Source organism: Chiloscyllium punctatum, chromosome 49, assembly GCF_047496795.1.
Source record: "Chiloscyllium punctatum isolate Juve2018m chromosome 49, sChiPun1.3, whole genome shotgun sequence".
Taxonomy (NCBI): Eukaryota; Metazoa; Chordata; class Chondrichthyes; order Orectolobiformes; family Hemiscylliidae; genus Chiloscyllium; species Chiloscyllium punctatum.
In genome coordinates this window covers 16,315,052-16,329,439 of record NC_092787.1, presented here as the reverse complement: position 1 = coordinate 16,329,439, position 14,388 = coordinate 16,315,052, and the positions used below count along the sequence as shown (strand labels likewise).

The window sequence follows — 14,388 nt, the reverse complement described above, 5'->3', positions numbered from 1 at the left end:
ATAGACTATTCTGATTTTAGATTACTTCAGTTACCTCTGATATGCACAATCTCATTTAAGCTGTTTAATATTATTTTGCAGTTGAGTTCCAAGGGGAAAGAATGACTTGGATGTTGCGCAGTACTTGAAAAAAATACCTTAAAAACCAAAGCTGGCAAAGGAGAACTTTGCTCCAATAAAATTGATTGTACTTGGGCTACAATTTCTTCTTTAAAAACGTAAAACTTTTCAAACCAATGGCATAGTGCAGAGCCATATGACATTTTAGTAGGCTTCACATTGCTCTATTATTGGTGTGCTCCACAATAGTAATATGGGGAAAAGTATACGAGTGGAAAAGATTTTGAAGGCAATCTGCCCAAACACAGACTGAAATCCAGTTTTATTCATTCTGGTGATACAGGGGTCATTAACAAGACTAGAATTTTCCTTTGAGAAAGTGGTGGTGATGGAACTTCTTCTTGATGATTGTAGTCTATGTGGTGAACGTATTATATAATGCTGTTAGATCAGGATTCTCAGGATTTGATCCAACACCACAGTGGAAGCAAAATGACTACCATGCCAGATTCAGATTTCAAGCAGTCCAAACAGTAAAACTAAATTGAATGATGGAATCTTAATGGCTGTATTTATGGTCTTTTCTTATTTAAAGTATTTACATTTATTCACCAGGAACCAAAGTCTCACCATCTGTTAAAGTGGCAGAGAGGAGAACATTTTGTCTTTTCTCATGTGCTGCATTTAGAGCGTTCAATATCACAGTGATATCTTTCTCAAAACCCAGATCCAGCAACCTGTTCACAGACAGAAAAATAGGTCACAAAAAATGTTCTTCATAAGAATTTCTATGCTCTCTCACCAAGATATTAAATTACTTGATGTTAGATAGAGCTTAACTATACTCCTTTACACCAGAGAATAGCAAAGAGCAGAAGTAAGACCTAGAAAGTAAAAGCAACATGAATAAAGTTTTCAAAGCAATGGGACTCAGCTCATCTAAGTTACTCCATACCCCACCACAAAAAAGTTTTCCTCAAGTTGTTGTGATGGACTGCAAAATACAATAGAGACATCTATTGGTTGGAAACAGTTACCGCAAAAGTAACAAACAAAAACTTTAATTAAAGTTCCAGTTCTACTGTACAAACATCGCTTAACATTACAGTTTGCAGAAAAGGATTAAGATGCTGTTTGTGAATCAGAGACAACAGGTTGATAAATCGTCCTATAACTGGGGAAATTCATTAAAGGGATGATATCAGGTCTCTTAACGAGCATTTTCATAGAAAAGAAGAATAATGATGCTGAGAGGGAATCTGAAACCCCAATTTTAGTGGAATGTTGGATCTGAAACTGCAGTTAGTTATAAACTAGAAAATTCTTGCCTAACTTAAAAAATAAATGTGCATTTACACACTGCCGTTTATGATGTCTTTACCTCTTTATAAATTAAGTACTATTGAAGCACATTTACTGTTGCAACACCAGAAATGCAGCAAACTTCCATAAACAAAGCTGTTCATAATGACTAGGTAATCAGCATCACTAAAAATTGATTGAGGGATAAATATTGCCAAATACACCACAATTGTGCCTTGGTATCTTTTTCATCCACCTGAGAGAGTATGTGGGGCATTAGTAACTTCTCAGCTGAAAGGAGGCAACACTAGCAATATTGTATTGGAATGTCAGTCAAGGTTTTGTGCTCAAAGGCTCTAGAATGGAATTTCAGCCCATAACTTGCTTACTCAAAAGATGAGAGCACGCTATCCATTGAGCCACACGTATTATACAGGTAATTCCCTATATTGCTGTAGTTGTGCTCCAGCAAAACCTCACTTAATAGAAATAATGGGGCCTATGTGAAAAGTGGGTTTGGGGGCAGGCCACTCACAAACACTCAAAAATCAACCAAAGTAAAGCACAACCTGAATGTAGGTTGAAATTATATTTATTAACAAAAGTAAATTTAACGCAGCTCATTTTAAAAAAAAATGTAAGAAAGTTGTTCTCTATACAGCACCTCTCACAGAAAGCTGCACTGTTGGCAGCTGACATCAGCGCTTGTGCAGTATAGCAGGAAAACCGGCAGTGTCATCGCACATGAGGGTACAGAGACTGTGGCGCAGACATCACACATGCTCAAAATGGTGCAGAGACTGTGGCACTGACATTGCGCATGAACATAGAACATAGAAAAATACAGCGCAGTACAGGCCCTTCGGCCCTCGATGTTGCGCCGACCGAAGCCGACCTAACCTACACTAGCCCAATAACCTCCATGTGCTTGTCCAATGCCCGCTTAAATGACCATAAAGAGGGAGAGTCCACCACTGCTACTGGCAGGGCATTCCATGAACTCACAACCCGCTGAGTAAAAAATCTACCCCTAACATCTGTCCTATACCTACCACCCCTTAATTTAAAGCTGTGTCCCCTAGTAACAGCTGACTTCATTAGCGGAAAAAGGTTCTCACTGTCAACCCTATCTAAACCCCTAATCATCTTGTACACCTCTATCAAATCTCCCCTAAACCTTCTTTTCTCCAATGAGAAAAGCCTCAAGTGCCTCAGCCTTTCCTCATACGATCTTCCTACCATGCCAGGCAACATCCTGGTAAACCTCCTCTGCACTCGTTCCAATGCCTCCACATCCTTCCTATAATATGGCGACCAAAACTGCACACAATACTCCAGATGAGGCCGCACCAGAGTCTTATACAACTGCAACATGACCTCAGGACTCCGGAACTCAATTCCTCTACCAATAAAGCCCAGTACACCATATGCCTTCTTCACAGCACTATTTACCTGGGTGGCAACTTTCAAAGATCTGTGTACATGGACACCAAGATCCCTCTGCTCATCCACACTACCAAGTAGTCTACCATTAGCCCAGTAATCCATCTTCTTGTTACTCCTACCAAAGTGAATGACTTCACACTTAGCTACATTGAATTCCATTTGCCACCTTACTGCCCAGCTCTGCAACTTATCTATATCCTGCTCTAACCTGCCACATCCTTCTTCGCTGTCCACCACTCCCCCGACTTTCATGTCATCCGCAAACTCGCTCACCCAGCCTTCAAGCCCCTCCTCCAGGTCATTTATAAAAATGACAAATGGCAACGGTCCCAAAACATATCCTTGTGGAACACCGCTAGTAACTGCACTCCAAGATGAACCTATACCATCAACTACTACCCTCTGTCTCCTTCCAGCCAGCCAATTCCTAATCCAAACCTCTAATGCACTCTCAATGCCATACCTCCGTAGTTTTTGGATTAGCCTGCCATGGGGTACCTTATCGAACGCCTTGCTAAAATCCATATACACCACATCGACTGCTTTACCCTCGTCCACTTCCTTGGTCACCTTCTCAAAGAATTCAATAAGGTTTGTGAGGCACGACCTGCCCTTCACAAAACCATGCTGACTATCTTTGATCACATTATTCCTATCCAGATGTTCATAAATCCTAACGCTTACAATTCTCTCTAAGACTTTGCCCACAACAAAAGTGGGCCTGACTGGCCTACAGTTACTCGGGCTATCCCTGCTCCCCTTCCTGAACAAGAGGACCACATTCGCTATCCTCCAGTCTTCTGGCACTATTCCCGTAGACAACGACGACATAAAAATCAAGGCCAATGGCTCCGTTATCTCCTCCCTAGCTTCCCAGAGGATCCTAGGATATACGCCATCAGACCCAGGGGACTTATCTATTTTCATCCTGTGAGCATGTGCAGAGACTGTGGCACAGACACTGGTGCATGCGCAAAACACCAAGAACATTGGCTCAGTCGAAGAATGGCATGGCGATTTCAGCACGCACATCAGCGCATGCGCAAAGTGAATTGTACAAACTGATCCCCGCTGGATCGTGCTATTGCCAACAGCGGTAAGCATTCTTCAAAATACTGTTCCCCAATTCTTCAGCGATGTTATAGCCAAATTGCGCTACCAAAATGCACTTTATCCCAGAACCACCTGTATTCATTTACCTGTCAGCTTCATCAATAACAAGCCACTGTACACGAGAAAAACAAATATTTTTTGTGTTCTTTATGTGATCCACTAGTCGCCCTGGAGTTGATAGAAGTATATTTATACCTTTACGTAACCTAGAACAAGAAAGTACTAATTATATATAGAACTTATAATTCATATAGCCTCAAACTTCTTGAAACACTGCACACAGTGAATTAAGGTAAAAGTCACAATCGTCCCAGAGGACCATAGGGAAGCTCTCTCATTAGACAGCGAGAGATGGCTGGTGGGGATTTTACTTTTAGGGTCACCATATCTCAGGCAAGATTGCAAAGACAGGGCCCTCATGATAACATTGCCAGTGTAGGAATTAAACCTTGCAAGCAGTACAGTTTTGACTTCCAGTTGAAGACTTGGGTCTGCCTCTGTGGCCTGCCTCCAAGAGTGGCTTGCTGTTGCCTTCCACTACTGACAAAGATTGCCAAGAAAACAGCTCAGAATGAAGCACAAACAGACAATAATGCAAGGACCTGCCTTTAGGCACAGCACTCTTGGAACAAAAATTAAATATTTTAATTGCTAATCAAAGCCATGAGTAAAATGTGAAAATAGTTAACTATCAAGTTGAAACACACCAGTGCATGCTAGAATTATACTGTAATGGAAGAGACTGTCCAACAATCCTATTAGTCATACTTTTTAAATCAATACCAATTCAATACGATAAAAATACTGGGCTTTAGTCAGCAAGCTCATGTTTGTTTTGTTTTGTCTATTTTCTTCACTGATGAGGTCAGACATACCTAGCTTTCTCAGATTTTCGTTTCTCTCCTCCCATCAGTACTCCTGGCACGATCCATGTAAATGGCTATTAAGTTTAAAACAAAAAGCAACTGATCATTTAGGAAGCCAGATAAGAGCATGAAACATTCAATCTGCTTTAGTCTATTTTAGTGACACTGGCTTTATAAATAGTGGTGTAGGATACAATAATAAAGAACTATTGAGAAGTCTGCACATACATTAGTCAAACCATAGTTTTCTTAATAGGTGCTGAAGTAAGGAAACGTAATTGACATCAGAGGGTGTACAATATAGGATAGGACAGTTATGAAAAAGCGAGGTAAAAACAATGACTGCAGATGATGAAGGGCTTTTGCCCAAAACGTCGATTTCGAAGCTACTTGGATGCTGCCTGAACTGCTGTGCTCTTCCAGCACCACTAATCCAGTTATGAAAAAGCCTCAAGCTCCAAGAACCATCTCCATTGGTCTTAGCGAGTTTCGAGAAGATTTGTAGCTCAGAGGTTCTGGATGTAGGTTGGCTCACTGAGCTGGAATGTTCATTTCCAGGCGTTTCGTCACCCTACTAGGTAATATCTTCAGTGGGCCTCAAGCAAAGCACTGCTGAGAATTCCTGCTTTCTATTAATATGTTTGGGTTTCTTTGGGTTGGTGATGTCATTTCCTGTGAATTCCTCGGGGGTGGTAGATGGGGGTCTAACCCGATGTGTTTGTTGATAGAGCTCTGGTTGGAATGCCATGCTTCTAGGAATTCTCGTGCGTGTCTTTGTTTGGCTTGTCCTAGGATGGATATGTTGTCCCAGTCGAAGTGGTCTCCTTCCACATCCATATGTAAGGATACTAGTGAGAAAGGGTCATGTCTTTTTGTGGCTAGTTGGTGTTCATGTATCCCGGTGACTAATTTTCTGCCCGTTTGTCCAATGTAGTGTTTGTTATGGTCCTTGCACAATATTTTGTAAATGCCATTAGTTTTGCTTGCTGTCTGTATAGGTTCTTTCAAGTTCATTAGCTGTTGCTTTAGTGTGTTGGTGGGCTTGTGGGCTACCACGATGCCAAGGGGTCTGAGTAGTCTGGCAGTCATTTTGGAAAAGAAAAGAATTAACTTCACCACAGGAAATGACATCACCAACCCAAAGAAACCCAAACATATAAATAGAAAGCAGGAATTATCAGCAGTGCTTCATCTGAGGCCCACTGAAGATGCTACCTAGTAGGGTGACGAAATGCCTGGAAATGAACCTTCCAGCTCAGTCAGCAAACCTACATCCACCTCCACTGGTGCAAAGACTAAAGTAGAGAATTTATAAAAGCTTTTAAAATTTAAGGGTCTTGATGGAGTGATTATAGAAAGACCATATCTCTGCTTAAGAGATGGTAGCAAAGGATTAAAATTGTCACTGAAAATATGAAGAGAAGTTCAGAGAAATTTCTTCAGTCAATGTTGTTGAGCACAGAATATTCTGTTTCAGTGAATAATTGACCATTACATTGTGTATAGGAAGGCTTGATCAATGTTTGAAGCAAAGAAAGTTTTACAAAGAAAATGAAAAACATGGAGCAGTGAGATTGGTTGTGTCTTTCTTTAGAAATGAGTTTGCAGAGAGGCATTCCTGTCCTCTAATTACCTATGGTGCAAAGTTTCTAATTCTGTTGCATCTCTACACCCCAATAATTATCTCTTCTTGAGGACACTGAGTCTTGTTGCAGAGGCTACTTGCTTGAGCCCATTCTTCACAAATGAACGTAGATAGTGAGTACAACAGGTGTCATTGAGACTACAGTGAATGTCAACACCTAGAAGATTTCCATTTCAGGGTGCTGGAAGTTCTCCTGCTTAACTCAAAATGGACAGGACCAAAACGTAACGGAATTAATAAATTAAATAGCATGGGAGAGGGTAGGGACAGCAGCTTCGCAAATTCTGGAAGAGAGCTCAGAATTAGCAACTCCATAAAAAGAGAAAAGCGACCAGCATGAGAAAGGCAGCAGCAGGTGGAGATAAAAACCAGAGGCAGAGAAACCTATCTGTTCCTAGCTGCCAGAGTCAAACTGCAACATCACAGGAAAACAGGCTGCTTGGTGATATTTCGTCTATGCCCCTTTTTGTAGGCCAAGAATTTCTTTAAATCAGGAGAAGTTATTACAGCTGAAGAGTACAGTTAGAACATTTATTTTTAGAATATTCCACATCTGAATTAAATAGAATAGAGATGGCAGGGCAGTCAATGTGCTAGAGCTGCAATGAATGGGAGCTGATACAATCCACAAAAACCAAATCTGCAGCAAGTGCTCACTGCTCAAGGAATTGTGGCTCAAAGTTGATTGGCTGAAGTCTGAGCTGCAAATAGTACCACACAGCTAGGAGAGGGTGGAGTACTTTGACACTGTTTTAGGGGACAGTCATATCCCTTAGATTAATTACAACAAATTTTGTCCACAGTCAATGACAAGAGAGTATGATTGTGAGTGAGACAAGTATGAATATCCAGAATTTAGCTTTGGAAGAGCATCAGACTCTTGCCCAATAACTAAGTTACTGCTCCAGGTGTGGATGGAGACATAGATTACAAGGCAGAGGAGTTACTGACCAAAGTCCAGAGTGCCTTTCAAATATGGGGAGAAAAGAGAACTGTGGATAGCATAGTTAAGCTCTCTGCAACAAAGACAGTGGGGCCCAAAGACCCAGCTGGTGCCAAAGCTCAGGGCATATTTTATGGGTTGGAGAGGAATCTGGGAGTGGGAGGGAAAGGAAAGGATCTAGTTGTGATCCATGTAGATACCAAATGATATTGGTAGGATTAGGAAAGAGGTTCTACTGAGGGTTTACAAGCAGGTCCAGCTGAAATGCAGAACCACCAATCTCATCTCACTATGTGAGTTACGTGCAAATTGGCATAGGATAAATCAAGCTTGAGAGGCAAGTGCACGGCTCAAAGATTGAATGGGAGAAATGAGTTCTGATTCACAGAACACTAGCACCAGGTCTGAGGGAATGACAGTGCCGTCCTATTGGAATGGGCTTCCTTTGAACTATGATGGGACCAGTGCCCTGGTGAATGATATAACTGGGATTGTAGATAGACTTTCAAACTAAACTAAGTAGTAGGCTCAGTGTTCAATTGAAGGGAAGTTTAACAAGTCAGAAAGAAACAAGACAGCAAAGTTGAACAATAATAAATACGTGACAGGAAGGGGTAGAAAATATATGCAGAAAAGTGCTGCAGAAATTAGAATCATTCTAAGTAATAATCGTAAAAAGTCAATGTTAACGCTATTTGTCTGAATGCATGCAGCATTTGTAACATAATAGCATGATTAAGCTCTCAAGCTTGATTTACCCTATGCCAACTTGCATAATTTGACAGCACAAGTACAAATAAATGAATACTATTTGATAGCTTATAGATATGTAATTACACAATGGTCAAGCCTGGAACTAATTATTCATGACATTTGATATTCAAAAAGAATAGGCAAAAAGGAAAAGGAGGTGGGGTAGCATTGTTAGTAAGGACATTATGAGTGTGGTTGTAAATAACAATACAAGTACAGTAGATTGTGATGTGGAAATAAGTAATAACAAGGGAGAAGTAATGGGTGGACTTCTGAAGAGATGCCTTACTGTAGGACAAAACAGAAATAGGGAAATGAAAATGTGTAAAAAAGCAACAACTGTCATGTGTGATTTTAATATGCATACTGACTGGACAAAATCAAATGTGCAAGAGTAAGATAGAAGAGCAATTTATAGACTACATTAGGGATTGTTTCTTAGAGCAGTAGGAACAGGCAAATTTAGATTTAGTAATGTGTCTTGAAGTACGATTAATAAGAGATTTCACAATCAAGAAGTTAAATGCAAGGCTGAATGTTTGGTGTGGAAGGAACTGGTTTCAGTTTATGAGACACTGGCACCAGTACTGGTGAAATGAGTAACTAAGACTCTAGTGAGGACTTCAAAGTTATTTGGGTTTCTGGACAATGTCTTAGAACAATACATTATGGATGCAACCAGGGTTGAGCTATTTTGGATCTAGTAATGTGTAATGGGGCAGATTTAATAAGTGTTTTCATGGACACTGAGAAGAGCTTATTACATTAATCACATTATGCAAATAAAAGATATGATTTGGAGATGGTGGTGTTGGACTGGGGTGTATAGTTGTAGAAAAAAGTAATGCTGCACAAGGACATCTTTTCTCTGACAATGATGCACAGTTGTAAAATGACTCACCTCTATCACCAACCAATGAGAAATCAGGGAGGGGATAGAATTCAACAACAGTCAGCTCACGGTCTTTAATAAAAATGTAAATCCAAGTAAGTATAGAGGTGGTCTTAGTATGGAGTTAGGTGGAGAAAAACGACCTACAACATGCACCTGAAAGACAAGGATCTCCCTTTTCTTAGCCCTTCCTCATCATGTTACTTCTTAAAAGTCTTATAACTAGCCTCATAACTAGGTCACGGTATGTCATCTTTTGAAGAAAACATGTGAATGGAGTAGATATGTTTAGTTCTCAGTCCTGATGAGATTTGCTTACCTTGATCAGTTTTTGAATGGTATCAAAGCTTTGCAGGGCCAGCTAATAAGGAGAGTAAACAAAATATTAATGTAAAATTCTTCGAATATCCTAAATGCATATTACTTTTTATTCACATGAATATATGCTCTTCATAAACATTGAATTTTAAAGAATATTCCAGTTTTTGCTGAATTATAGCATTAGTCACTTTTGAATTAGCACATCATCCTTCTGGGATGAGAATGGCACAGCAGGACATGAACAACTCCTCTTCCTGCTGGTTGTGAAGTTAGTTCATGGTGGGTGCATTCTCACAGCTCAAAACTACCCAGTATTTGACATTAATTGGCAATCTCACTCAGACAGATGCAAAAGGTGAAACAGTCAACACGAATGCATTAAGATGCTGTTTTGAGGTTAGAGTTCAAGCTTACTGCTGACTAGTGTAAAGTGAACTTTGTGATACAGTTGGTGTATTTTACCCCCTGCCTGGTAATACTCGATGCAGAGTGGAAATAACAAATTCACAAGTAAATTTAAATACAAACTATTTTTAACTTTCACATTTTCTTTTGATGCAGATAGCATACCTCTCTGGTTGGAATGATGACTACAGCATATGGTCCATCACTGCGCTATGAAACAAAAACAAAAAAAGATTATTTAAGGGTTAAGTATTTTTTGAAGGTGGATTTCATGGATTCGCCCACTCCCCGCACTGTTAGGTCAGTTCATTCAATGTACATGTGGTGTTCAAAGTCTCACTGGCTCCACCAAGAGTAAAACAGTTCCTGAATGAATGTTCTCCTTGTCATGTTGCTACACTTTTCATCTCTACTCCACACATGCTCTAGAAACCTCGATGGCAGGAAGTCTGACGCAACATTATAGAAAGGCTTTGTGTCGTTTGCATACCTAAGAAGAACCACAACATGAAAGGTTTTTCTGTGGCTACCCTTGAGCAGATGAAGTTACTTCTTAGAAAGACAGCTTGCTTTGTGGCACCTCCTACATCATCTGCCTGCCCTCAAGACAGAGCAGCAAAAGCCAAGGCAACAGACAAGTTTAAATCCCACCAAGACAGCTGGGAAATTTAATATTAAATCAATAAATAATATGAGAGTCTCATAATCATTGATCCCGAAACTACCAAATTGTAAAACATCATAGCACCTCATTCAGAAACTTATTTCAAGAGAGGAAATCATCAGTCTTTAACAGCTCTGAGCTACACAAAACCCATATTCACAGCAATAGAGTTGATTTTTAATTGCCCTCTGAAATTCATAGCAATCAATTCAGTTGTACCAAACTGTTAATAGAAAAATACACTATGGGTGTACCCACACCATATAAACTACAGCAGTTCAGCAAGGTTTCACCAGTAAGACTCTCCAGCACCTCCTCAAAGGCAATTGAGGATGGGTAATAAATGTTAACATTGACAGTTTTGCTCACATTTCAAAAACTAATTAAAAAAGAAAATCAGACTTTGAATGTACAGTTGACTGCCTTCTGTTTGTGGTGCACAACCAGCTCAGAAAAACTCAGTACAGATTGACTGATCCATTTGCTGAACAATCTCTGTTTGCAATCACCACCCTGAACTTTTAGTCACTTGCATCCTTAATTCTCCACACTATTCCCACTACGGCCTTGTCCTTCAAAGCTGCCTGAGGGACAGCATCTCATCTTCTGTCTAGTCACCGTAAAGCCTTCAAGATTCAAGGGTTTAACAATTTCAAACCATCATCACTACTTTAATTTTTCTGGTGCGAGCAATAGTTCTGTTTTTACAGCTCATCTTGGTTCAGTTCTTTGTTTCTTTATTTACCCCTTCATGCCTTTGTTCACTTAATCACTGCTGACTTCCATTGAGGAACAGACCTTCCTTTTTGTTCTTTGCTCACCAATCTCTTTCCGTGCGAAAATATTCATTTGAAATCTGAATCAGTTCCGATAGTCTTAAAGCTGAAATATTGCCTGTTTCATTCTCCATGGCTGTTGCTTATTTTACTAGTATTTCCAGCATCCATAATATTTTTCCTGTTCTTCAGTTTTAATTGCAAAGTTTTCTATTGATTCTAATAGCTACTTTCTATCACCAATTAGAGCTGCATCACACCTCTTATATAAAACTGAAAATGCTGCGCAACAGTTAGCAATTAAATATTTACTGATCAAGCAGGTACAACCTACCTGGATTTTTGGTTGAACAGACTGCAAAGACTGGACCAGAGGGACACCATATGCTAATGTTTTGCCTGAATATAAATAACAAAATGAGATTGGACAAGTAACAATCTGTTTTCCCTTTTGCAATAATCAGCAGCCGTTACACACTAATTAACCAAACCCATACTATTGATTTAGATTTTATTTTAAGAGTAACTCATAAAGCTCAATCATTTGAGACACAAAATTTAACAAATAGTTCTTTTTAACTAGAGTTGCTCAATTGACACCTTGTTTGTAAATGTACAATTTTATAGTACCCCTCAACACCTTAGGTTGTGGGAATCGGTTTTAACAGGACATTGTAAAGACTCTATGACAATATCAGTTGTAATATGCGAGGGCCTTGGTTGCAATAAAATAGATTCCAATCAGCTCAGATAGAAGCCATTTAAGCCCACCCATTCGGCACTGAAACTCCAAAGAGAATCCAATCCTGACCCATCCCCAATCCACATTAACCATGGCTATTAGCCCGCACATCCCTGGATACTATAGGTAATTTAGCATGGTCAACCTACCTAAACTACACATCTTTGAACTGTGGGAGGAAACTCATGCAGACACAGGAAGAACATGCAAACTCCAGATAGTCACTGAAGGCTTGAAGCAAACCCAGGTCCCTGGTGTTATAAGGCACCAGTGCTAACCACTGTGCCATCGTGCTGCCCCTAATGTATGGTTCCCTTAATCAGGTGTAACATTATTCAAGGTTCTCGAATTATTGCTTCCTTAGAAGCATGCATCCACATTTTAAAGTTCCCAAGATCAACTATGAATAAGTACAAATGAGCAAATGAATAGTCTATAATGTCACACCACTTTTGACTTTCAAGAGTCCTTCAGTATATAAACAGACACCGCAACTGACTTTTCACATGCTTTCTACACACAAGTCATTATTTTTGTTCGAAAAACAAAATATCCTCGAATTCAATGAAATAAATGCATACTAAAATAAGTGTAATTGCATAGAAAATATTATTTGAATTCAATGCTAGCTTTGATAGACATATGAAACATTAATAACTTTACCAGAGAAACAAAACCTTGAAATCTTAATAAGTAGTAACAGCCACTGAAGGTGTAGTTTCAGCTTTATACAGCATTTCTATAGTCTCTGTGAAAAATGAAAAATCTCCCTTCTGACTTAGTCATAGAATTTCACAGTGCAGAAGGAGGTCCTTTGTGCACACACCAGTTCCTGAAACAGCTACCCAACTACATTCTCCAGCCCTATCTTTGTAAATTCACTTTCATTGAAATCTTCAATGGAATCCACCTCCACCAAGCTCCTAAGCAGCACATTCCAAATCCCAACAATTTCTGAGCAAAGTTTCTCCTTGCCTCACCTCTAGCTCTCTTGCTGACAAATCTGAAATTGTGACACCTAATTACTGACTTACCAGTTAGTGGAAACAGAATATCCTTTTTAATTCTGTCAAAATTGTTTATAATTTTCAACACCACAATAAGGTCACTTCTTAATCTTCTCTGCTTCAGGAAGAATAAGCCCAAATTCTTAAATCTTTCCTCATATATAAAATCCCTCATTCCTGGTATCATTTTAGTAAATCTCCTTTACACTCTCTCCAGGGTGTTAACATGCTTTCCTAAATAAAAAAGGTACCCAAAAATGGAACACAATATTCCAAATGGGGTCTGACCAATGATTTGTAGAAGCGTAGCATCACTGTAGAGTAGCATGGTAACTAGCGCCAGGGACCCGGATTGGATTCCGGTCTCTGGCGACTGTGTGGAGTTTGCACATTCTCCCAGTGTCTGTGCAGGATTCTCCCGGGTGCTTCGGTTTCCTCCCATGGCCCAAAGATATGCAGGTTTAGTGGATAGGTCATGTTAAATTGCCCATACAGTCCAGGGACGTGAGGCGAGGTAGATTAGCCCTGGGAAATGCAGGGTTACGGGGATTGGATGGGGATTTGAGTCTAGTTGGGATGCTCTGTGGAGGATCAGTGTGGAGCTGATGGGCCAAATGGCTTGCTTCCATGGGTGTTCTGTGATCCCTTGCTTTTATACTCTATGACTCTGTTTATAAGCCCAAGGATCCTACAAGCCTTCTTAACAAATGTTTCAGCTGCCTGACAACCTTCACACAATTATGCATCTGAACCCCAAGTTCTCTCTGCACCTGTACTCTTTTTAAGGTTGTAACATTGAAGCTGCATTATCTCTTACCCATGTTTCGTCCACTGAAATGCATTACCTGATAGATGAATCTCAATGCAGAAACCTATCAGGTGTCTGCCTATTTGACCAAATTGTCAAAGTCCCTCTAAAGCTGCTCAGTGTCATCCTCACAATTCACCATTCTCCCTAAGTACCACCTGCAAATTTAGAGAGATTTTGCCCTCAACACTACAACTTATTGACTGATTTTCTTAATTCAATTGTTTCTAAAATTCATTTTATATACGTAAAATAGTTAAACAAAAAGAAATAGGCCAAGTACCTGATCCAGTTTGTGATTGTACCAGAGCATCCTTTCCATCTAGTAAAACTGGAATTGTTTGCTTCTGAACACTTCGGGGAAAAAAAACAAGATTATAAAAGGATTATTACTTTTAGTATCAAACCAGCAGAATGAGTACTCACTTAGTAATTAACGTACAACTACAGTTATCACTTCAGTTCATATCCCTAGATCACCTACGGATGTACTGACCTTTCAATTGCAATGTGTGTATTTTTATAAAAAAAGGGAAATAAAGCCAGAAGATGACTGCAAATGTAAATTCAGTAGTTGCCTGGAGAGGAATTATGGAATGTCACACCAGAACAGAGTCTGGGAAATGTCAAATGAAAAGACTTCAA

General features: G+C 39.7%; 1 protein-coding gene across 1 annotated transcript in view; it reads right to left on the bottom strand.

Annotated features, from left to right (window-relative positions):
* ddx31 (DEAD (Asp-Glu-Ala-Asp) box polypeptide 31) overlaps positions 1 to 14,388 on the bottom strand; it is an 87,444-nt gene that overhangs the window by 64,421 nt on the left and 8,635 nt on the right. The window contains exons 5-11 of the mRNA XM_072566254.1: positions 14,027 to 14,097; positions 11,521 to 11,585; positions 9,912 to 9,956; positions 9,340 to 9,381; positions 4,797 to 4,861; positions 4,008 to 4,127; positions 691 to 797 (exon numbers count right to left, since the gene is read on the bottom strand). Of these exons, the coding sequence (XP_072422355.1) occupies positions 691 to 797; positions 4,008 to 4,127; positions 4,797 to 4,861; positions 9,340 to 9,381; positions 9,912 to 9,956; positions 11,521 to 11,585; positions 14,027 to 14,097 (515 nt within the window). The remainder of the gene's footprint in view (positions 1 to 690; positions 798 to 4,007; positions 4,128 to 4,796; positions 4,862 to 9,339; positions 9,382 to 9,911; positions 9,957 to 11,520; positions 11,586 to 14,026; positions 14,098 to 14,388) is intronic.